The sequence below is a fragment of the Rutidosis leptorrhynchoides genome, chromosome 10 (genome assembly GCF_046630445.1).
Source record: "Rutidosis leptorrhynchoides isolate AG116_Rl617_1_P2 chromosome 10, CSIRO_AGI_Rlap_v1, whole genome shotgun sequence".
In the NCBI taxonomy this organism is placed as follows: Eukaryota; Viridiplantae; Streptophyta; class Magnoliopsida; order Asterales; family Asteraceae; genus Rutidosis; species Rutidosis leptorrhynchoides.
The window spans coordinates 270,450,207-270,476,190 of record NC_092342.1 but is presented as its reverse complement, the minus strand read 5'-3'; the positions used below and the strand labels follow the sequence as shown (position 1 = coordinate 270,476,190).

The 25,984-nt window shown below is 34.0% G+C and overlaps 1 protein-coding gene and 1 pseudogene across 1 annotated transcript; one reads left to right on the top strand and one right to left on the bottom strand.

Moving 5' to 3' along the window:
* Positions 1-2,331: 2,331 nt before the first annotated feature.
* LOC139871033 (uncharacterized) lies at positions 2,332-3,117 on the bottom strand. The gene has a single exon (XM_071858784.1). The coding sequence runs from the start codon at positions 3,115-3,117 to the stop codon at positions 2,332-2,334; it is 786 nt and encodes a 261-aa protein (XP_071714885.1).
* A 745-nt stretch (positions 3,118-3,862) lies between these two features.
* LOC139873701 (small nucleolar RNA R71) lies at positions 3,863-3,976 on the top strand (annotated as a pseudogene).
* Positions 3,977-25,984: the final 22,008 nt, after the last annotated feature.

Below are 25,984 nucleotides of genomic sequence, written 5' to 3'. Positions count from 1 at the left end.
GAAGAAATTAGGATGAAAATTTAATACGGGATATAACTATATTAATAGGGAATAATTACAGATAACGGGCAACAGCCCAACGGTTTAGGAGTGATTCGGGTATTGGAGTGGTCTCGGGTTTGAACCCTGGCATGCTCACTGTTTCTTTTTGGCCGATTTTTGAGGTAGTTCCTTCGTATTAATTATTATTATTATTATTATTATTATTATTATTATTATTATTATTATTATTATTATTATTATTATTACTTTTAACTTTATTATTGTTATTATTATTGTTAATACAAATTGTTATTATTATTATTGTTAATTTTGGTATTGTTATTATTATTATTGTTATTATTAGTGATAAAAATTATTAATATTATTATTATATGTATAAGTAGTATAATCATTATTATTATTATTATTATTATCATTATAAGTGTTAATAATATTATTAGTAGTAAACTTATCATTATTAGTATTATTATTATTATTATTAACAAAAATATCATTCTTAACAATGTCATTATTATTATTAGTATTATTGTGATGAATATGTTTAATATTATTATTATTATGAAAATAATATAGATTATTATTATTTTCATAGATATTAGTATTAATATTTTTTCTATGAACAAAATTAACATAAGTAATATTAGATATATTATCACAAGTATTATTATTATGTAATTACTAAAATCAGTATCATGACTTTCATTAACAAGTAAAATTAATATTTTTACAAGTATTATTATTAATATCATATTATTATCATTAATAGAGTTATTATTAACATTATTACCTTTATTAATAATATAAAGTATTAATATTATTATTATTTTTGCCATTACTAAGATTATGAAAGTATTATTATAATTACTATTTTTAACAAATAAATAATATATATATATATATATATGTATATATATATGTATATGTATATGTATATATATATATATATATATATATATATATATATATATATATATATATATATATATATATATATATATATATATATAAGAATATAGTTATTACATATAACATAACAAAACTTAATATTTTTATATATATAAATATAGGTTATTAACATAAAAGTTATATTACTAATAATAATATATATAATTGTTTGACTACAAGTGCATGATAATATATATATATATATATATATATATATATATATATATATATATATATATATATATATATATATATATATATATATATATATATATATATATATATATGCATAATATAGGTTCGTGAATCTGAGGCCAACCCTACACTTGTTCAATGTCGTCATATGTATTTTTACTACAAAATACATTATGGTGAGTTTCATTACTCCCTTTTTTAAATGCTTTTGCAATATATATTTTTGGGACTGAGAATACATATGCTTTTATAACTGTTTTACGAAATAGACACAAGTAATCGAAACTACATTATATGGTTGAATGATCGAAGCCGAATATGCCACTTTTTGCTTGGAAGCCTAAGAATTAGGGAACATCACTAATTTTGAGAATTAGTGCACGCCTAATTGACGCGAATCCTAAAGATAGATCTATTGGGCCTAACGAACCCCATCCAAAGTACCGAATGCTTTAGTACTTCGAATTCGTTTTTATCATGTCCGAAGAATTTCCCGGAATGATAGGGGATATTCTTATATGCATCTTGTTAATGTCGGTTACCAGGTGTTCAATCCATATGAATGATTATTTTTGTCTCTATGCATGGGACGTATTTATGAGAACTGAAAATGAAATCTTGTGGTCTATTAAAATTATGAAATTATTATTTATGATAAACTAATGAACTCACCAACCTTTTTGGTTGACACTTGAAAGCATGTTTATTCTCAGGTACGAAAGAAATCTTCCGCTGTGCATTTGCTCATCTTAGAGATATTACTTGGAGTCATTTATGACATATTTCAAAAGACGTTGCATTCGAGTCGTCGAGTTCATCAAGATTATTGTTAAGTCAATTATAGATGGATATATAATGAAATAGTATGCATGCCGTCAACTTTCGATGTAAATGAACGTTTGTCTTTTAAAAACGAATGCAATGTTTGTAAAATGTATCATATAGAGGTCAAGTACCTCGCGATGTAATCATATGTTATTGTATTCGTCCTTACGGATTAGACGAGTCGTCTCACGTTCGACAATTAATGTGAGCATTAATGGTGGCCAAAAACGGGCGTCCCAAGATTATAGTGGGTTGGGCATCTCTATTCCTAGGTTCAATATCCATAACAACAAAGTCAACTCGGTAATAGAAATCCTCCACTCTTACTATCACATCTTCTAATATCTCCCTAGGCGTTTTGATTTACTGGTCCGCTAGTTGAATAATTATGTCGGTTCTTTTCATTAAACCCAATTCAAATCGATCAACTAGACAAAAAGGTAAAATATTTATGCTAGCTCCTAGGTCCAATAACGCATTTTTCACATTGACATTTCCTACAGTCACATCTATCAATGAGGTCCCTGGGTCCTTAAACTTAGGTGGAAGTGTACCCGAGACAACCGCACTTAGGTGCTCGGTTAGCTCCACCTTGTTGGGTAAAGTTGCCCTTTGCTTCCTCTTTTGAGTGCAAAGGTCCTTTAAAAATTTAGCATAAGACGGGACTTGCCTAATAGCATCGAGGAGGGGTAAATTTATCTTAACCTGTTTAAATGTTTCCCACATGTCCTCTGGTTGTGGTCCCTTTTTCCCATAAGGGAATTGGTTTGGGGACTCTAACGCCTTGGGAAATGGGATGGATTTTGATTCCGTCTCCGGTTTCCCGGTTTCATTAACAATTGGGTCCTTATTTTTCACCTCTTTTCCCTGGTCATCAACTTCACTTACCTCTTCCTCATCAAGAACCATAGGAGACTTACTTGACTCTGGTTGCACTACCTCTTTTTCACCAACCTTATTGTCATACTTCTTTCTGCTTCTCAAGGTACCTACCATGTTAACGATATGCCCTTTTCCTTGGTCCTTATGATTTGGATTTAGAACCGTGTAGCTTGGAATTGTACCTGGTTCCCTATTTCCCTTACTTTCCACTACATTACTGATCTCCTTAGCCAATGCACCAATTGACTTATTTTGCACTTCTATCATTTTTCGCATTTTGGATATGAACGCATCCATCTTAGCATCCGAGCTAGATGGTTGATTAGTTGAATACTGTTTTGATTTTGGTTTTGATTTTGGTTTTGATTTTGGCCTTGGTTTTGATAATTGTTTTGGTTTTGGTTTTGGTTGTTGGGATAAGGATTTTGATAGTTTCTTTGGTAGTTGCCTTGATTCTGAAAGTTACCCTGGTTTTGAAAGTTGTTTTGTGGTCTAAGTTGGTTCCCTTGGTTAGCATTCAGAGTGTTGTTATTGCTCCAACTGAAATTAGGATGATTTCTCCAACCCAGAGTATGGATCAAATCTCCGTCCCTGAACCTCGTTAACTTGTTCTTCCACTATGTGCTGATTTACCGGTGGAATCCCATTTCTACATCCGTATGCAAAGTGAGAGGGATCTCCACAAATCTCACATACTTCCTGAACCTATGAAACATTACAAGCAAGACCCTGGTTTCGGTTGTTAAATATAAGCATTTTCAAATCATCAAATTCCTGCTCTAAGTTCCTAGATGAACCACCCGAATCGGAAACATGATTCACTCGGGAGGTACTAGGTTGTTTACGATTAACCGAAGCTTGGGTTTTTGAACCCTTGCTTAACTGTTCAAAGAACGTCCATTCATCATCACTAGACCGAGTTAAGAATGCCCCACCACTAGCCGTCAAAAGAAACTGCCTGTTTTGGAAATCTAAACTATCATAGAAAACTTTAACCAATTCCCACTTGGGTATCTCATGGTGTGGGCATGCCCTAAGTAACTCCTTCAGACGTTCATACGCTTCATGAAATAATTCACCCGGTAATTGTTTAAAAGATTTTATTTGCGTACGCATGTCTGAAGTTTTACTTATGGGGTAGAATTCCTCTAAAAATCGTTTTTTCATTTCCGCCCAAGTATTAATACTCCGGGCGGGCAAGGAGAGAAACCATCTTTTTGCCTTATCCTTAAGTGAATAAGGAAATAATCGAAGACGTACCTCATCATCAGTGAAACCGTTTACCTGATTAGTAGCACATATCCCATTAAATTCAGTGATGTGTTCATATGGCTCCTCATTAGCCATACCTCGGTAGGTTAGCAAGATCGAAATGAGTTGAGGTCGGACCTCAAATCGTCGGTTGTTTCCTCCTGCCGGTGCAGGATAAACAATGGGTGAATGATCCTCAAAATCACCCGGTTGGTAGTAGGTGTCTACTCCTCTTGGTCGTTCGTCCATTTCGTCTCGTTGATCAAAAACTTCCTCTTCAGTGTTAGACTCTGATTTAGGAGAGTTTGGTGGAACAATCGGATGTGTCTCTAACTGTGGTTGAGTGGATGTTGAAGCCACTGTCGAACCCTTTAAGATTCTTGTAGCTTTTCGATTAGCTTTTGCAGATTTCTCGATTTTTGGGTTTAAAGGCTTAAGATTTTGATCTCCCGAACTCCGAGTTTGCATACACTAACCTGCACTTCAACAAAAACAAGAACACCGAACGTAAAAATGACAAAAATAAAAATAAACAAAACACTATTTTTGGTTTTTTATTGATTTTATAATTTTTATGGTTTTTTTTTCTAATCAACACAAAAGCAATAAAATAAGAGCTTGCAAATCAAGCGCACACCTCCCCGGCAGCGGCACCAAAATTTGATCGATGTCGAAGGGTCGACCAAAAATAGCCTAAAAACTCTAACTTAGCTAGGGTAAGCAGGGTTCTTTCCACGGGAAGTTATGGTTAACAAGCAAGCAATTTCCAGATTGAGTTGTTGGTTTAACTAAAGACTACATAGATTAACAACTACTTAAAACTTAAACTTAAACTAGCGTGCAGTTGAAAAGATTGAAATGTAAACAATGAGAGTAAAGCCTTTATCCTTTCACTATCTCAATTTAACATGATTCATTCAAACAAGCATTATGTTTATCAATCGTTGATCAAATCTCATAGACAAGACTTCTTGAGTTCAATAATTCTATTATCTTGGGTTCAAACTATGCAATCTAGACAAAGTGTCTTTATCCCTAATCTAATTAACACTAAGTTGGATCAAGAACACGCTGTTAAATCACAATAATTTAACTTGCAATAACAAACATAGAACTTGCATTAATCAAAAATTAACTTGATTCATAACATCATAATCCAAAAGTATTAAACATCACAAATCACATAATCTTGAATGAAATTATACATGATTCAATTGTTCATGGAAAGGATAAAGTTTAGAAAACTAGCCAAGCATGTTGGTGATGATAATCAATGAGTTTCTTGATGATTGCATGATGAACCACACCTTGATCTTGACTTGAATCCTTGAATAATGATGATTGGATGGTGTTTTGAGGTGTTTGGGAATGTTTTCTGCTGCCAAAACTGATGAAAAAAGTGTTGGCTTCATAACCCTAGAGCTCCCTTTAAATAGGGGTTAGAAAACTTGGCCACAAAGCTAATTTTCGAATTTCCCGGCACCAGGAATTTTGGCCTGGCGTATTTTACGCCACATCTGGCGTATTTTACGCCTGTGTTATTTTTTCTGGGCGTATTTTTACGCCAAAGATGGACTTTTGTTCTGGATTGACCTGAGCTGTGGTGTATTTTACGCCAAAAATGGCGTATTTTATGCCAATACAAATTTCCTGATCACTCTTTAAGCTCTCAAATCTTGTCCATAATCCACTTTAAACCGCTATTTTGTACCACATTTCACGCCAACGTCTTTCTTACCTGTAAAACATAAAACCACATCAAAGTATCTCCTTTTTCACTCACACATAGTTAATTTTGCATATTTAAACATAAATAATCGTGACAAATAAGGAACAATCATGTACCTGAAACACTCTTCATACAAACTTGTAATAACCACATCAAAACATTCAAATTCATTCAAAACAACACTTGACTTTTTCTTTTATTCCCTAATACCATAATTCAAAACAACTCATAAAATAAAATCCAATATAAGAGAAGTTTAAAAGTTTCAAAAAAAATGCAACAAGTCAAAGTGTAACTAACCCCAAAAAATTTAATATCCCCTCCTCTACAGTTAAACTACGCTACGCCCACGTATGCATGTTAAAACTATATACGCATAAATGAAAAGGAAAAAAATAAAAAGAAATTATTAGCGGGGTATTGTTAACTTTCCATTGGTACTCAAACAATGCACATAATCAAATATTCATAATCTTATTAATTCCATTCCTTACAATACACTTATTTATACAAAAACAAAAGGAAACATAAAATCTAAACTAGCTCACTTTCGTAGAGTTCACGATTGCATTTAGCATACACAACAAGCCTTTTAAACCACCCAATTACCTTGTATGGACGAGTGATGTCTTGTGAGGGTTTGCAGTGAAACACCCACAAAGTCCTTTTACCTAAATAAATAATATAAAAAGAAAAAAGAAAAGAAAACATGCACATACTCATAGGGTTTACAAACGGAGCACTAGACATGATTATAAAATTAGAGAGGCTCATCCAATCCTATTATCGGGCCTAGAAATATTGTCAAACAAGCTCTTTGATAATGGTGCCATGTTGAAAACGGAAGAGCTTCCTTCTTCTCTGTCGGGCCAACGGTTCGGGTAACAGGTTTTGTTGTGGCAAGAACAATGGTGGAGGAATAGAAGGAGCAGGTGGAGGTACAAATTCTCAATCAATAGGCTACACATCCCCAGTAGGGTAAGTCATGTAATTAACCAGCTCATAATATGCTGACTGTGGCCTCTCATGAAGATAATCATCATATTCCTCGTCCTATCATCCTGTATATAATCTTGTTACCGATAATACTCGGTCAAAAAAATCTGTCCCCATTGAGTATCTTCAATCCGGGCTTGCCTTTCCCCCCACCGAGCCATTCTCGCCTCATCCATCACATATCTACCATTCCTCGAACTCTCACCCTCCGGTTCATAATCTGGATCCCCTTCAACATTATCATAAACTTCGTCTGTCGCCCTTTTTATCAACTCCAAAGTATCCGCCGATTCATACTTTTCATCCTCAACAGCTACGCCACAAGAATGCATCCTCTTGTGCTCGGGATCTACAATTATATACACATTTACTCACTTCTTAAAATTCAAACCAACTACCATCGTTTTAACCTCCTCAATTGTTTTCTCGATGAAATCCTTATGGGCCAACACTCCACCATTACTAAAAAAATAAAAATGACAAAAACCTCATGTATGGAATGATTACCCTCTTGTTGACCATGTCCAGGCATTGCCAAATCCAACTCATCATAAACTACCGTAATGAAATCACACTTGAATTTGTCGTCAAGGCATATAACAATGGTAACTCATGATTTCTAATAAACATAAGGTCTTTCGGTATGATGTTATGATTAACCACAATCGACAATAAAAGAAGAATTATCTTCAAATTCTTTCTCTCTAACCAAAATTCCCAAGTCCGACAATCAACATGAAACAACTCATTGACCATTGTTGACCTCATATCAGAATTCATCTCAAAAAGTTTTTGTAAGGAAGGATAATCATACTCATTTTTACCCTCTATAATGATCCTCGAATCGTATTGAACACTCGGGTGAGCTATCAAATTAAATGACTCCATGGTTAAAGGAATTTCCCCATTTCCAACCTTCCCAATCAAAGTCACTCTGATAATTATCCCCTTCGCTTAACTTCAAAGTATACAACCACTTAAGAAACTACCTCGGATAACTCATTTTCCAGTTACATGGAACATCTTTCTCATCCCAACCCATTTGAATAGGTTGTAATAAAGCTTCCCACCCCCAATTTACAAACACATCGAACACCGTGTATCTTCTCAAAGTACTCCTTGTGAAGTACCGCTCGAAAAACATATCACCTTGATGTCTACCAATCTTATCTAAATATAAATTAGGTTGCAACTCATGTCTAACTTGGCTCAATCTTGTGTGATCACCCCACGTTGCTTCTTCATATATCTCTTCTTGTTGTCGTGATGATGCCCCAAATTTAAATCCATTCTTAACTTTTGAAACACGTGCTCATTTAGGCATTTTTGTAAACATGTGCTCAAGAAACACTTAGAATCCACATTATCACACAACAAATTACATGTATATGAAAAAAGCAAAAATTAACTAGATACTCTAGACTTGCTAGGGTAAGTAGAGTTCGTTCCACAGGAGATTGTGTCTAAAAGCAAGCAGTTTTCAGGAATCGTTTTGTAATCAAAAATAGAAGACTTTGAATTAAGAAGACTTAAAATATATAAGGTTTAAGCAAAAGCAAAACAAATAATTAAATAGAATAATAGCAGAATATAACCGTTTTTTCTCTCTCGCTAACAAAATAACCGTTTCTTCAATTCAAAAAATTCTGATCACCGGTGATCATTTCCGATCATGGGTGGTTCTCGTTTCAATCATGTTTACGAAAATGGATGGTACCGGTTAGAACGCAAGACGTACAAGAAGATGTTTAATCGTACAAAATTCAATGGTTTGGATGAAGATGTAACCACTTTTTACGTTCACAATTTGCCTAATAATGTGAATGCTAAAGGGTTATGGGATATTTGTGAACCTCTTGGTGAAATTGTTGATGCTTTTATTGCTTTCAAAAAGGCGAAGAATGGTGAAAGATTTGGTTTCTTAAAGTTTGCAAGTGTAGACGATAAAGATCGACTAGCTAGACGAATATCAAGTCTTTGGATTGGAAGTAATCGTATCTTGGCATCTGTTGCAAAATTTAGCAAAAATTCTCCTAAACCATTTCAGACTACTAAGAAAGACGTCCAAAAACAGAAAAACCCGATGATGTCGGAAGAAAATTCACATAAAATTCCTTCCGTAAATAAGGGATTAACGTATGCTTCGGTTGTGAAAGGGTATCAATGGGTTCCAAAGGAGACAACACAAATTAAACAACCATTGATAAGATTGGATGAAGATGATTTGAATCATGTATCTGATTCACAACAGATATTAATGGTCAAATTAATTGAAGTCGAAACTATGCGAAGTTTGAAGCGAGTTTGTTTGGAGGAGGGCTTTGATAATGTTGAAATTCATCATATTGGAGGACAATGGTTATGGCTACGTTTTCCAAATGAAGAAAATCGTAAGCGTTTTCAATCGAACAAATTCATGGTATCTTTATGTTCAGTTATAAAACCGTACATGGATACTTTTGTTGTTGATGAACGTCTCGCTTGGATAGAAATATCTGGATTACCAAGTTGTGCATGGAAATCTTCGGCATTTATCAAAGTTGCAAATTACTTTGGTAAATTTATGTTTTTTGAGAATGATAGATCTAATTCTTTGGGTTTAGGAAGATTATGTGTTCGCACCAATCGTAATGATCATATATCTCAGAATATAACTATCGGAATAAGAGGCATAGTTTATGATGTTTATGCAAATGAATTTGGTAATTGGAGTACAAAGTTGGAAGATGATCCTTTTGTTGATGAAAATGAAAAAGAAGATATTGAAGATGATTAGTTTGATGATGTTGAAAGTGGGGATGATAATATGCAGAACGATTTGAATGATATTCCAACAGAATTGCAAAATGATTTACCAGAAGTAGGTTCAATGGAAGTTAATCAAAATAATGATCATAATGGGAGTGATTCTGATCAAAGTCGACCACCAGGGTTTGAACATGGTTATAAATATTCATCGGAGTCACATGGTACTTCTATTGAATTTGAATTAAAGAAAATGGTTGAAATTGGTGTCAAATTAGGGTACAAGGAAGATGATGTTTATAAATCATTCTCTGAGTTATTCAAATCGGGTGATAAATTCAAACGTTTATAATGCGTGTGTTATCTATAAATATGAGAGGAAGTGGGGATCGGGAAAAACAACTTTGGATTAAAGATTTATGCACATCAAAAAAGGTTCTATTTCTTGGAATTCAAGAGACTAAAATGACACGCCTTGAATTATTTAGAATTAAAACTATGTGGGGAAACTATAAATTTAATTATGCTTCTTGTCTTTTAAGAGGTATGTCAGGTGGCTTATTATCAATTTGGGATCCAATTTATTTTAAAAAAGATCGATTATGGTGTGACTCTAATTTTTTGGTAATAAGAGGTAAATGGTACAATTCAGCCAATCAAATTTATATGTTAAATGGTTATGCTCCACAAGATTCGCAAGCAAAGGTTGTTCTTTGGCATAAAATTCTTAATTTTATAGATTCTAATATGGGTGATTATGTGGTATTTGGAGACTTTAATGAAGTTAGAATGGAGAGTGAACGTTTCAGTACTGTTTTTAATAGGCAAGATGCTAATCGGTTTAATGCTTTTATCTTTAATTCTGGATTAACCGATTTACCTCTTGGTGGTAAAAGATACTCTTGGATGAATAAGTTTGGCACGAAAATGAGTCTAATCGATCGGTTTTTAGTTTCTCAAACTATCATAGATTCTTTTCCTAATGTGCAAGTCACAGCAATGGATCGTGGGTACTCTGATCATTGTCCATTGCTTCTACATAATTTGGAGCAAGACTTTGGTCCAACTCCATTTAAATCCTTTCACTCTTGGATGAATTATCCTGATTTGGAAGTAATAGTGAAGCAAGTGTTTGAAAATGATGGGAATATTGGACTTCAAGAAAATTTTCAACAAAAATTAAAAAGACTCAAATTGGATATCAAACAATGGATAGCTGCAAAGAAATATTATGATACAATGCATAAAAGAGATATGCAGCTGCGGTTGCAATCAATTGACTCAAAAATTGATTCGGGCGTTTCGATTGAGGTTGAACGAGTTGAAAGAATTAATATTATTCACGATCTTGAAGATATGAAAAAAAAGGAGGGTGCTGATTTGAGACAGAAAGCTAGATTGAAGTGGAACATCGATGGTGATGAAAATTCACAATTTTTCCACGCGATGATTAATCAAAGGAGAAAGCAGCAAATGATTCGTGGGATAATGATTAATGGTACATGGACGACTGATCCAAATTTGATAAAAGAGGCTTTTTTTGATTTTTATAAAGAAAAATTTGCTGCTACACATGCTTCTGTTCTGTTATCAGATTCGCTGCCGAACAAGGTATTATCTCAAGAAGATAGGGTGGCGATTGAAGGTAATGTTTCTAAACAGGAGATAAAAAATGCTGTTTGGGCTTGTGGAAGCGAAAAAGCCCCTGGGCCAGATGGGTTTACTTTTAAATTCATAAAGAAATTTTGGGATGTGTTAAAAGGTGATCTTATTTCAACTATACAAAGAACTTTCACGACTGGACATCTTCCTAAAGGTTCCACTTCAGCCTTTATAACTTTAATTCCAAAAATTTCCAATCCTACTTTGATAAAAGATTATAGGCCGATATCGTTAATTGGGGTGTTCTACAAAATAATTGCAAAAAATTTGGCTTTACGTCTAGCTCAGGTTATCGGGAAAGTCATTAGCCCGGTTCAATCTGCGTTTATGTCTGGTCGGAATATTTTAGAGGGCCCATTGATGATTGGTGAGATTATAGACTGGTACAAAAGTAAATCAAAAAAGTTGATGATGTTGAAGGTGGATTTTGAAAAGGCTTATGACTCAGTAAGTTGGGGTTATCTCGATCACATGCTTTTAAAGTTGGGCTTTGGAGAAAAATGGTGTTCTTGGATTAGAATGTGTTTATCGGCCGCTCATACGTCAGTTTTGGTAAATGGGAGCCCGACAAAAGAATTCGATCTAAAAAGTGGTCTTAGGCAAGGAGATCCACTTAGCCCTTTTCTGTTTTTAATTGTAATGGAAGGGATACACATTGATATTGATCGAGCAGTTCATTCAGGTTGTTTAAAGGGTGCGAAGGTGGGGGATTCGGAGGTTATTGTTTCACATCTTTTCTATGCTGATGATGCAATTATTATATCGGAGTGGAGTCAAGATGAGATAGATAATATTATTCGTATTCTTAACATTTTTTTCTTGGCTTCAGGACTTAAGATAAATGTTGCAAAATCTAAAGTTTTTGGAGTGGGGATATCGAATGCTGATATGAATGATATGGCGGCTCATTCGGGATGCAGTCAAGGGTCCTTCCCTTTCACTTATCTTGGGATTCCTTTAGGTGCAAATATGAATCGTGTCTCAAATTGGAATTGTGTTCTTGATCGGTTTAATGCTCGTTTATCAATGTGGAAGGCTCGGTTACTCTCGATAGGTGGAAGGTATACTTTGTTGAAATCTGTGCTTGGTGGCTTATCTATATATTACCTATCCATCTTCAAATGTCCGAAAAAAGTTATAGGTGATCTTGAAAAATTAAGATGTCAATTTTTTTGGGGAAGTGAAGAAGAACACAAACGGATGGCATGGGTCAAGTGGGATTTAATTCTTAATTCATTTGATAATGGTGGTTTGAATGTTGGAAGTATTGACTCGTTTAATATTGCGTTATTGCTTAAATGGGTTTGGAATATACATGTTCACTCGAGTCATCTTTGGAAGCAGGTTATAGTTTCTATCCACGGTCCTCAAGCTTGCTTGGATGGTAATTATAAAGGAAGAAAGGGGGTTTGGGTGAATATTGCTCGTTTATACCAAAAGTTACAATTGTCGAATGTTATTCCTTTGAATCCAAAAATTCTAGCAAGAACACATGAAAACATAGTGTGATCAACAGTTTCATGTGTCATGCCCCTCTTATTTTTGGATCATTTGGCGATATAGAAATGGAGTGGTCTTTTCGGATCAAAAATTGAGAAGGGATGAACTTTTTGATTATATTCGTACTTATTCTCATTCATGGTTGATTTCTAGAAGCAAGGATAAAATTAGTTGGAATAATTGGGTTATTAAACCTTTGTAATTTGTATGTTGTTTTTGTTTGCCTTCTAGTTTCTTGCTAGAGGTGAATTTTTAATATAATCGCTGCCGTTCAAAAAAAATAAATAATTAAATTAAGAAGTTGTAATCAATGGATTAAGAATCTTTATCCCGTTCGAATCCCAGTTGTGCAATCATTCATTCAAACAGATATTATGCGTATCGAGTTTTCGTTTAAATCTCATAGACAAGATTTTTAAGTTCATTAAAGCACTTATCTTGAGCACAAAATATTCAATTCACACAACTTTTCTTTATCGTTAACTAAATTAACAATATGTGGAATTAGAACAATTGTTAAATTGCAATAGCTTGTCTTACAATAATAAAATTTAACAAACTTGTATTAAACAATCACTCAATCAAACTCAAAATTAATAAATCAAACGACTTTATCATTACAAATCATGAATCAAAGAAATCTTAAACACAACAATTTTTTATCGCACAGGAATAAAGAAAAGAACTTAGCAGAGCATGCTTGCGATGATGAACATGTTGAAAATTTGATAAAGAACGAGCCCTGAATCTCAAAAAGCTTGAGTGTTATGGTAGTAGGGTTAAATTTATAGCTCCAAAATGACTTATGAGGTGATAAAATCTGTGGCTCAAAGGGGTTATATTTATAGATAACATATAACTTCTCCCAAGTCAAAAACCCATAAAATTCGTCCAACCCATAACTACCAAAAATAGACAACCGTAATTTTATGGGAGTTTATTATTAATAATAATTTACATTAAAGAAGTTCTTATTACATCAATAAATACAGTGGAATGGACAAACGTTAATGGATTCAACTTTAGTACTAATGATAAGAACGAAATAACTTTGTAAAAAACATCCTAAATGGTATGGAACACTATAGCTTTTCATAGAATCTTGCATCTGATTCATAATGGCCTCTGTTACAAGCAATGTATCATAATCCTCGGCATGTCCCGACATGTTATGTTGTTATGGATAAACTTAATAAATTTCACTCACAATGTTTCTAAGATTACAAACTATAAAAATTGGATTGAAGACACATGCCATTAAAACGATCTTTAACGGATGTTCTAACAACTAAATCTATGTTGACACCAATTATGTGATTAGCAACACTACGATAGAGAAGATCAAAAGCATCCGAGCAAAATTGTACATTTTCTCATGGGAGGCCCAACGCACCGCTAAATTTTTGGAGGTCCCATATAAATGTTGTGTCATTTAACATAAAATAGGCTACTTTTTAATGGCTTATATACTCGAAATGCGAATAGAGCTCACGTATGCAGGACGAAAATTCAGGAAACTGGTTAGTTATAAGAAAAATTAGGGATACGTCTTAATTCAATTCGTACTCTTGGCAATGAGTGTTATTGTTGGGAGCATTTATATAATAACATACCTCATATTTTTTATTTCGGTTGAAGAAAAACTGTGTAACGAAACATTTGAAATTGACAATGTGAAAAACAATTGATCAAGCATTGAATAATCGGGTCGGGTTCGGTCAATGCTTGACATCAATAAAGGGGGATTTAAGGGTCAATTGGGTTTAACTCTCCGGTCCGGATGAAATGTCCCGTTCATATTGATTATAAACGTTCCATATTAATTGATTTCGTCGCGAGGTTTTGACCTCTATATGAGACGTTTTTCAAAGACTGCATTCATTTTTAAAACAACCATAAGGTTTAAAAAGCATTACGTAGATTATCAAATAATGATAATCTAAAATATACCGTTTACACACGACCATTACATAATGGTTTACAATAAGAATATATTACATCAAAAATAAGTTTCTTGAATGCAGTTTTTACATAATATCATACAAGCATGGACTCCAAACCTTGTCCTTATTTTAGTATGCAACAGCGGAAGCTCTTAATAATCACCTGAGAAAAAACATGCTTTAATCGTCAACAAAAATATTGGTTAGTTATAGGTTTAACCTATATATTTATCAATCGAAATAATAGACCACAAGATTTCATATTTCAATACATCCCATACATAGAGATAAAAATCATTTACACAGTGAACACCTGGTAACCGACATTAACAAGATGTATATAGAATATCCCCATCATTCCGGGACACCCATCGGACATGATAATTTCGAAGTACTAAAGCATTTCAAATTCCAGAATGGGGCTTGTTGGGCCCGATAGATCTATCTTTAGGATTCGCGTCAATTTGGGGGTCTGTTCCCAAATTCTTAGGCTACCAAGCTAAAAAGGGGCATATTCGACTTCGATCATTCACCCATATAAAGTAGTTCTAGTGAACAAGTTTAGAATTAACTAAACTATGTTCTAGTGATTTCAAGTTTAAACCTTCGAATAAGGTAGTTTTATATATATGAATCGAATGATGTTATGAACATCATTACTACCTCAAGTTTTGTGGATAAACCTATTGAAAATGAGAAAAATAGATCTAGCTTCAAAGGATCCTTGGATGGCTTGAAAGTTCTTGAAGCAGAATCGTGACACGAAAACAAGTTCAAGTAAGATTTCCACTCGAAATAAGATTGTTATAGTTATAGAAATTGAATCAAAGTTTGAATATGAGTATTACCTTGTATTAGAAAGATATCTTACTGTAAATAAGAAAGATTTCTTGAGATTGGAAGATCACTTTACAAGATTGGAAGTAAGCTAGCAAACTTTGAAGTATTCTTGATTTTAAACTAGAACTTATAGAATTTATGAAGAACACTTAGAACTTGAAGATAGAACTTGAGAGAGATCAATTAGATGAAGAAAATTGAAGAATGAAAGTGTTTGTATGTGTTTTTGGTCGTTGGTATATGGATTAGATATAAAGGATGTGTAATTTTTTTTACATGTAAATAAGTCATGAACGATTACTAATATTTTTGTAATTTTATGAGATATTTCATGCTAGTTGTCAAATGATGGTTCCCACATGTGTTAGGTGACTCACATGGGCTACTAAGAGCTAATCATTGAAATGTATATACCAATAGTACATACATCTAAAAGCTGTGTATTGTACGAGTACGAATACGGGTGCATACGAGTAGAATTGTTGATGAAACTGAACGAGGATGTAATTGTAAGCATTTTTGTTAAGTAGAAGTATTTTGATAAGTGTCTTGAAGTCTTTCAAAAGTGTATGAATACATATTAAAACACTACATGTATATACATTTTAACTGAGTCGTTAAGTCATCGTTAGTCGTTACATGTAAGTGTTGTTTTGAAACCTTTGGGTTAACGATCTTGTTAAGTGTTTTTAACCCATTGTTTATTATATCAAATGAGATGTTAAGTTATTACATTAACATGATATTATGATGTATTAATATATCTTAATATGATATATATACAATTAAATGTCGTTACAACGATAATCGTTACATATATGTCTCGTTTCGAAATCATTAAGTTAGTAGTCTTTTTTTACATATGTAGTTCATTGTTAATATACTTAATGATATGTTTACTTATCATAATACCATTTTAACTATATATATATCCCTATATATGACATCATATAGTTTTTACAAGTTTTAACGTTCGTGAATCACCGGTCAACTTGGGTGGTCAATTGTCTATATGAAACCTATTTAAATTAATCAAGTCTTAACAAGTTTGATTGCTTAACATGTTGGAAACACTTAATTATGTAAATAACAATTTCATTTAATATATATAAACATGGATAAGTTCGGGTCACTACAGTACCTACCCGTTAAATAAATTTCGTCCCGAAATTTTAAGCAGTTGGAGGTGTTGACGTATCTTCTGAAAATAAGTGCGGGTATTTCTTCTTCATCTGATCTTCTCCTTCCCAGGTGAACTCGGGTCCTCTACGAGCATTCCATCGAACCTTAACAATTGGTATCTTGTTTTGCTTAAGTCTTTTAACCTCTCGGTCCATTATTTCGACGGGTTCTTCGATGAATTGAAGTTTTTCGTTGATTTGGATTTCGTCTAACGGAATAGTGAGATCTTTTTTAGCAAAACATTTCTTCAAATTCGAGACGTGGAAAGTGTTATGTACAGCCGCGAGTTATTGAGGTAAATCAAGTCGGTAAGCTACTGGTCCAACACGATCAATAATCTTGAATGGTCCAATATACCTTGGATTTAATTTTCCTCTTTTGCCAAATCGAACAACGCCTTTCCAAGGTGCAACTTTAAGCATGACCATCTCTCCAATTTCAAATTATATATATTTTCTTTTAATGTCAGCGTAGCTCTTTTGTCGACTTTGGGCGGTTTTCAAGCGTTGTTGAATTTGGATGATCTTCTCGGTAGTTTCTTGTATTATCTCCGGACCCGTAATGTGTCTATCCCCCACTTCACTCCAACAAATCGGAGACCTGCACTTTCTACCATAAAGTGCTTCAAAAGGTGCCATCTCAATGCTTGAGTGGTAGCTGTTGTTGTAGAAAAATTCTGCTAACGGTAGATGTCGATCCCAACTGTTTCAGAAATCAATAACACATGCTCGTAGCATGTCTTCAAGCGTTTGTATCGTCCTTTCGCTCTGCCCATTAGTTTGTGGATGATAGGCAGTACTCATGTCTAGACGAGTTCCTAATGCTTGCTGTAATGTCTGCCAGAATCTTGAAATAAATCTTCCATCCCTATCAGAGATAATAGAGATTGGTATTCCATGTCTGGAGACGACTTCCTTCAAATACAGTCGTGCTAACTTCTCCATCTTGTCATCTTCTCTTATTGGCAGGAAGTGTGCTGATTTGGTGAGACGATCAACTATTACCCAAATAGTATCAAAACCACTTGCAGTCCTTGGCAATTTAGTGATGAAATCCATGGTAATGTTTTTCCATTTCCATTCCGGGATTTCGGGTTGTTGAAGTAGACCTAGTGATGAAATCTGTGGCTCAAAGGGGTTATATTTATAGATAACATATAACTTCTCCCAAGTCAAAAACCCATAAAATTCGTCCAACCCATAACTACCAAAAATAGACAACCGTAATTTTATGGGAGTTTATTATTAATAATAATTTACATTAAAGAAGTTCTTATTACATCAATAAATACAATGGAATGGACAAACGTTAATGGATTCAACTTTAGTACTAATGATAAGAACGAAATAACTTGGTAAAAAACATCCTAAATGGTATGGAACACTATAGCTTTTCATAGAATCTTGCATCTGATTCATAATGGCCTCTGTTACAAGCAATGTATCACAATCCTCGGCATGTCCTGACATGTTATGTTGTTATGGATAAACTTAATAAATTTCACTCACAATGTTTCTAAGATTACAAACTATAAAAATTGGATTGAAGACACATGCCATTAAAACGATCTTTAACGGATGTTCTAACAACTAAATCTATGTTAACACCAATTATGTGATTAGCAACACTACGATAGAGAAGATCAAAAGCATCCGAGCAAAATTGTACATTTTCTCATGGGAGGCCCAACGCACCGCTAAATTTTTGGAGGTCCCATATAAATGTTGTGTCATTTAACATAAAATAGGCTACTTTTTAATGGCTTATATACTCGAAATGCGAATAGAGCTCACGTATGCAGGACGAAAATTCAGGAAACTGGTTAGTTATAAGAAAAATTAGGGATACGTCTTAATTCAATTCGTACTCTTGGCAATGAGCGTTATTGTTGGGAGAATTTATATAATAACATACCTCATATTTTTTATTTCGGTTGAAGAAAAACTGTGTAACGAAACATTTGAAATTGACAATGTGAAAAACAATTGATCAAGCATTGAATAATCGGGTCGGGTTCGGTCAATGCTTGACATCAATAAAGGGGGATTTAAGGGTCAATTGGGTTTAACTCTCCGGTCCGGATGAAATGTCCCGTTCATATTGATTATAAACGTTCCATATTAATTGATTTTGTCGCGAGGTTTTGACCTCTATATGAGACGTTTTTCAAAGACTGCATTCATTTTTAAAACAACCATAAGGTTTAAAAAGCATTACGTAGATTATCAAATAATGATAATCTAAAATATACCGTTTACGCACGACCATTACATAATGGTTTACAATAAGAATATATTACATCAAAAATAAGTTTCTTGAATGCAGTTTTTACATAATATCATACAAGCATGGACTCCAAATCTTGTCCTTATTTTAGTATGCAACAGCGGAAGCTCTTAATAATCACCTAAGAATAAACATGCTTTAAACGTCAACAAAAATGTTGGTTAGTTATAGGTTTAACCTATATATTTATCAATCGAAATAATAGACCACAAGATTTCATATTTCAATACATCCCATACATAGAGATAAAAATCATTTACACGGTGAACACCTGGTAACCGACATTAACAAGATGTATATTGAATATCCCCATCATTCCGGGACACCCATCGGACATGATAATTTCGAAGTACTAAAGCATTCCAAATTCCAGAATGGGGCTTGTTGGGCCCGATAGATCTATCTTTAGGATTCGCGTCAATTTGGGGGTCTGTTCCCAAATTCTTAGGCTACCAAGCTAAAAAGGGGCATATTCGACTTCGATCATTCACCCATATAAAGTAGTTTCATTTACTTGTGTCTATTTCGTAAACCATTTATAAATTTGCATGTATTCTCATCCCAAAATATTAGATTTTAAAAGTGGGACTATAACTCACCTTCACAGATTTTTACTTCGTCGGGAAGTAAGACTTGGCCACTGGTCGATTCACGAACGGATAACAAATATGTACATATATATCAAAGTTTGTTCAAAATATATTTACAACATTTTTAATACGTTTTAATGTTTTAAGTTTATTAAGTCAGCTGTCCTCGTTAGTAACCTACAACTAGTTGTCCATAGTTAGATGTACAGAAAATAAATTGATATATATTATCTTGACCTAATCCATGACCCAGTATATACACGTCTCAGGCTAGATCACAACTCAAAGTATATATATTTTTGAAATCAACCTCAACCCTGTATAGCTAACTCCAACATTACTGCATATAGAGTGTCTATGGTTGTTCCAAATAATATATATATATATGGATCGATATGATATGTCAAAATATTTGCATACGTGTCTATGGTATCCTAAGATTACATAATATATTAGAATACATGTATAATACAATACAAGTTAGCTATGATATGATTAATATAGATTTGTTACCAATTTTCACGTAGCTACAACAAGCAAAAATATCCAATCTTGTTTTACCCATAACTTCTTCGTTTTAAATCCGTTTTGAGTGAATCTAATTGCTATGGTTTCATATTGAACTTAAGTTCATGAATCTATACAGAAAAAATATAAGTTTATAGTCGGAAATACAGGTTATAAGTCATTTTTTGTAAAGGTAGTCATTTCAGTCGAAAGAACGACGTCTAGATGACCATTTTGGAAAACATACTTCCACTTTGAGTTTAACCATGATTTTTGGATATAGTTTCATGTTCATAAGAAAAATTATTTTTCCAGAAGAACAACTTTTAAATCAAAGTTTATCATAGTTTTTAATTAACTAACCCAAAACAGCCCGCGGTGTTACTACGACGGCGTATATCCAGTTTTACGGTGTTTTTCGTGTTTTCAGGTTTTAAATCATTAAGTTAGCATATCATAGAGATATAGAACATGTGTCTAGTTGATTTTAAAAGTCAAGTTAGAAGGATTAACTTTTGTTTGCGAACAAGTTTAGAATTAACTAAACTATGTTCTAGTGATTTCAAGTTTAAACCTTCGAATAAGGTAGTTTTATATATATGAATCGAATGATGTTATGAACATCATTACTACCTCAAGTTTTGTGGATAAACCTATTGAAAATGAGAAGAATAGATCTAGCTTCAAAGGATCCTTGGATGGCTTGAAAGTTCTTGAAGCAGAATCGTGACACGAAAACAAGTTCAAGTAAGATTTCCACTCGAAATAAGATTGTTATAGTTATAGAAATTGAATCAAAGTTTGAATATGAGTATTACCTTGTATTAGAAAGATATCTTACTGTAAATAAGAAAGATTTCTTGAGATTGGATGATCACTTTACAAGATTGGAAGTAAGCTAGCAAACTTTGAAGTATTCTTGATTTTAAACTAGAACTTATAGAATTTATGAAGAACACTTAGAACTTGAAGATAGAACTTGAGAGAGATCAATTAGATGAAGAAAATTGAAGAATGAAAGTGTTTTTAGGTGTTTTTGGTCGTTGGTATATGGATTAGATATAAAGGATGTGTAATTTTGTTTACATGTAAATAAGTCATGAATGATTACTAATATTTTTGTAATTTTATGAGATATTTCATGCTAGTTGTCAAATGATGGTTCCCACATGTGTTAGGTGACTCACATGGGCTGCTAAGAGCTAATCATTGGAGTGTATATACCAATAGTACATACATCTAAAAGCTGTGTATTGTACGAGTACGAATACGGGTGCATACGAGTAGAATTGTTGATGAAACTGAACGAGGATGTAATTGTAAGCATTTTTTTTAAGTAGAAGTATTTTGATAAGTGTCTTGAAGTCTTTCAAAAGTGTATGAATACATATTAAAACACTACATGTATATACATTTTAACTGAGTCGTTAAGTCATCGTTAGTCGTTACATGTAAGTGTTGTTTTGAAACCTTTAGGTTAACGATCTTGTTAAGTGTTTTTAACCCATTGTTTATTATATCAAATGAGATGTTAAATTATTACATTAACATGATATTATGATGTATTAATATATCTTAATATGATATATATACAATTAAATGTCGTTACAACGATAATCGTTACATATATGTCTCGTTTCGAAATCATTAAGTTAGTAGTCTTTTTTTTTCATATGTAGTTCATTATTAATATACTTAATGATATGTTTACTTATCATAATACCATGTTAACTATATATATATCCCTATATATGACATCATATAGTTTTCACAAGTTTTAACGTTCGTGAATCACCAGTCAACTTGGGTGGTCAATTGTCTATATGAAACCTATTTAAATTAATCAAGTCTTAACAAGTTTGATTGCTTAACATGTTGGAAACACTTAATCATGTAAATAACAATTTCATTTAATATATATAAACATGGATAAATTCGGGTCACTACAGTACCTACCCGTTAAATAAATTTCGTCCCGAAATTTTAAACAGTTGGAGGTGTTGACGTATCTTCTGGAAATAAGTGCGGGTATTTCTTCTTCATCTGATCTTCTCATTCCCAGGTGAACTCAGATCCTCTACGAGCATTCCATCGAACCTTAACAATTGGTATCTTGTTTTGCTTAAGTCTTTTAACCTCTCGGTCCATTATTTCGACGGGTTCTTCGATGAATTGAAGTTTTTCGTTGATTTGGATTTCGTCTAACGGAATAGTGAGATCTTTTTTAGCAAAAAATTTCTTCAAATTCGCGACGTGGAAAGTGTTATGTACAGCCGCGAGTTATTGAGGTAAATCAAGTCGGTAAGATACTGGTCCGACACGATCAATAATCTTGAATGGTCCAATATACCTTGGATTTAATTTCCCTCTTTTACCAAATCGAACAACGCCTTTCCAAGGTGCAACTTTAAGCATGACCATCTCTCCAATTTCAAATTCTATATATTTTCTTTTAATGTCAGCGTAGCTCTTTTGTCGACTTTGGGCGGTTTTCAAGCGTTGTTGAATTTGGATGATCTTCTCGGTAGTTTCTTGTATTATCTCCGGACCCGTAATCTGTCTATCCCCCACTTCACTCCAACAAATCGGAGACCTGCACTTTCTACCATAAAGTGCTTCAAAAGGTGTCATCTCAATGCTTGAGTGGTAGCTGTTGTTGTAGAAAAATTCTGCTAACGGTAGATGTCGATCCCAACTGTTTCTGAAATCAATAACACATACTCGTAGCATGTCTTCAAGCGTTTGTATCGTCCTTTCACTCTGCCCATCAGTTTGTGGATGATAGGCAGTACTCATATCTAGACGAGTTCCTAATGCTTGCTGTAATGTCTGCCAGAATCTTGAAATAAATCTTCCATCCCTATCAGAGATAATAGAGATTGGTATTCCATGTCTGGAGACGACTTCCTTCAAATACAGTCATGCTAACTTCTCCATCTTGTCATCTTCTCTTATTGGCAGGAAGTGTGCTGATTTGGTGAGACGATCAACTATTACCCAAATAGTATCAAAACCACTTGCAGTCCTTGGCAATTTAGTGATGAAATCCATGGTAATGTTTTCCCATTTCCATTCCGGGATTTCGGGTTGTTGAAGTAGACCTGATGGTTTCTGATGCTCAGCTTTGACCTTAGAACACCTCAAACATTCTCCTACATATTTAGCAACATCGGTTTTCATACCTGGCCACCAAAAATGTTTCTTGAGATCTTTGTACATCTTCCTCGTTCCAGGATGTATTGAGTATCTGGTTTTATGAGCTTCTCTAAGTACCATTTCTCTCATATCTCCAAATTTTGGTACCCAAATTCTTTCAGCCCTATACCGGGTTCCGTCTTCCTGAATATTAAGTTGCTTCTCCGATCCTTTGGGTATTTCATCCTTTAAATTTTCCTCTTTTAAAATTCCTTGTTATGCCTCCTTTATTTGAGTAGTAAGGTTATTGTGAATCATTATATTCATAGCTTTTACTCGAATGGGTTCTCTGTCCTTTCTACTCAAAGCGTCGGCTGCCACATTCGCCTTCCCAGGGTGGTAACGAATCTCAAAGTCGTAATCATTTAACAATTCAATCCACCTGTGCTGCCTCATGTTCAGTTGTTTGTGATTAAATATATGTTGAAGACTTTTGTGGTCGGTATATATAATACTTTTGACCCCATATAAGTAGTGCCTCCAAGTCTATAATGCAAAAACAACCGCGCCTAATTCCAAATCATGCGTCGTATAATTCTGCTCGTGAATCTTCAATTGTCTAGACGCATAAGCAATTACCTTCGTTCGTTGCATTAATACACAACTGAGACCTTGCTTTGAAGTGTCACAATATATCACAAAATCATCATTCCCTTCAGGTAATGACAATATAGGTGCCGTAGTTAACTTGTTCTTTAACAATTGAAACGCTTTCTCTTATTCATCCTTCCATTCAAATTTTCTCCCTTTATGCGTTAATGCAGTCAAGGGTTTTGTTATTTTAGAAAAATCTTGGATGAACCTTGTGTAGTAACCAGCTAGTCCTAAAAATTGGCGTATGTGTTTCGGATTTTTCAGGGTTTCCCACTTTTCAACGGTTTCAATCTTTGCTGGATCCACCTGAATACCTTCTTTATTCACTATATGACCGAGGAATTGAACTTCTTCTAACCAAAATGCACACTTTAAAAACTTAGCGTACAGTTTTTCTTTTCTTAGCAACTCTAGCAATTTTCTCAAATGTTCTTCGTGCTCTTGATCATTCTTAGAGTAAATAAGTATGTCATCGATGAAGACAATGACAAACTTGTCAAGATATGGCCCATACACTCGGTTCATGAGGTCCATGAACACAGCTGGTGTGTTAGTCAATCCAAACGGCATAACCATAAACTCGTAATGACCGTAACGCGTCCTAAAAGCAGTCTTCGGAATGTCATCCTCCTTCACCCGCATTTGGTGATACCCAGAACGTAAATCAATCTTCGAATAAACCGACGAGCCTTGTAGTTGATCAAATAAATCGTCGATTCTCGGTAATGGGTAACGGTTCTTGATGGTAAGTTTGTTCAACTCTCGGTAGTCGATACACAACCTGAATGTACCATCTTTCTTCTTGACAAACAGAACAGGAGCTCCCCATGGTGATGTACTTGGTCGAATGAAACCACGCTCTAAAAGTTCCTGTAATTGACTTTGTAATTCTTTCATTTCACTGGGTGCGAGTCTGTATGGAGCACGAGCTATTGGTGCAGCTCCTGGTACAAGGTCTATTTGAAATTCAATGAGTCGATGTGGGGGTAATCCCGGTAATTCTTTCGGAAATACATCGGGAAATTCTTTTGCGACGGGAACATCACTGATGTTCTTTTCTTCAGGTTTAACTTCTTTGATGTGTGCTAGAATGACATAACAACCTTTTCTTATTAGTTTCTGCGCCTTCAAACTACTAATAATATTTAATTTTGCGTTGTTCTTTTCTCCGTACACCATTAAAGGTTTTCCTTTTTCACGCACAATGCGAATCACATTTTTGTAACAAACGACCTCTGCTCTCACCTTTTTCAACCAGTCCATACCAATTATTTTATCAAAACTCCCTAACTCGACTGGTATTAAATCAATTTTAAACGTTTCATCCCCCAGTTTAATTTCTCTATCCCGACATATATTATCTGCTGAAATTAATTTACCATTTGCTAATTCAAGTAAAAATTTACTATCCAAAGGCGTCAATGGGCAACTTAATTTAGCACAAAAATCTCTACTCATATAGCTTCTATCCGCACCCGAATCAAATAAAACATAAGCAGATTTATTATCAATAAGAAACGTACCCGTAAAAATCTCCGGGTCTTCCTGCGCTTCTGCCGTATTAATATTGAAAACTCTTCCGCGGCCCTGCCCATTAGTATTCCCTTGATTCGGGCAATTACTTCTAATGTGGCCCGTTTTTCCACATCCATAACAAACAAAGGCGGCATTACTTGTTTCGCCACTATTTGTTCCTTTAGTTCTGTTAAACTTTGGTCCGTAGACCTCACACTTTTTCGCACCATGGCCAGTTCTTTTACACTTGGTGCAAAATGTTGTGCAGAACCCATTCTGGTGGTACTCTTCACACCTTTGGCATTTTTGATTTTTGTTGTCGTTGTTGTTATTGAGGTTGTTGTTGAGATTGTTATTGTTGTTGGAACGGTTGTTGTAGTTGTTGTTGTTGTTGGGATGTTTGTTGTAGTTATTATTAGGATTACGGTTGTTGTTGCGATTGTTGTTGCGATTGTTGGGATAGTTGTTGCAATTGTGGTTGTAATTATTGTTGTTGTTGTTCTGGTGAATCTTGTCACCGTTTTCCTCCCACTTCTTCTTGAGTTGTTTCGTGTTGGCTTCTTCGGCCGCCTGCTCTTTAATACTTCCCTCAATCTGAT

Excerpts from the sequence above, each read along its gene's own strand:
- LOC139871033 (XM_071858784.1), bottom strand. The coding sequence starts at position 3,117 with ATGATAGAAGTGCAAAATAAGTCAATTGGTGCATTGGCTAAGGAGATC.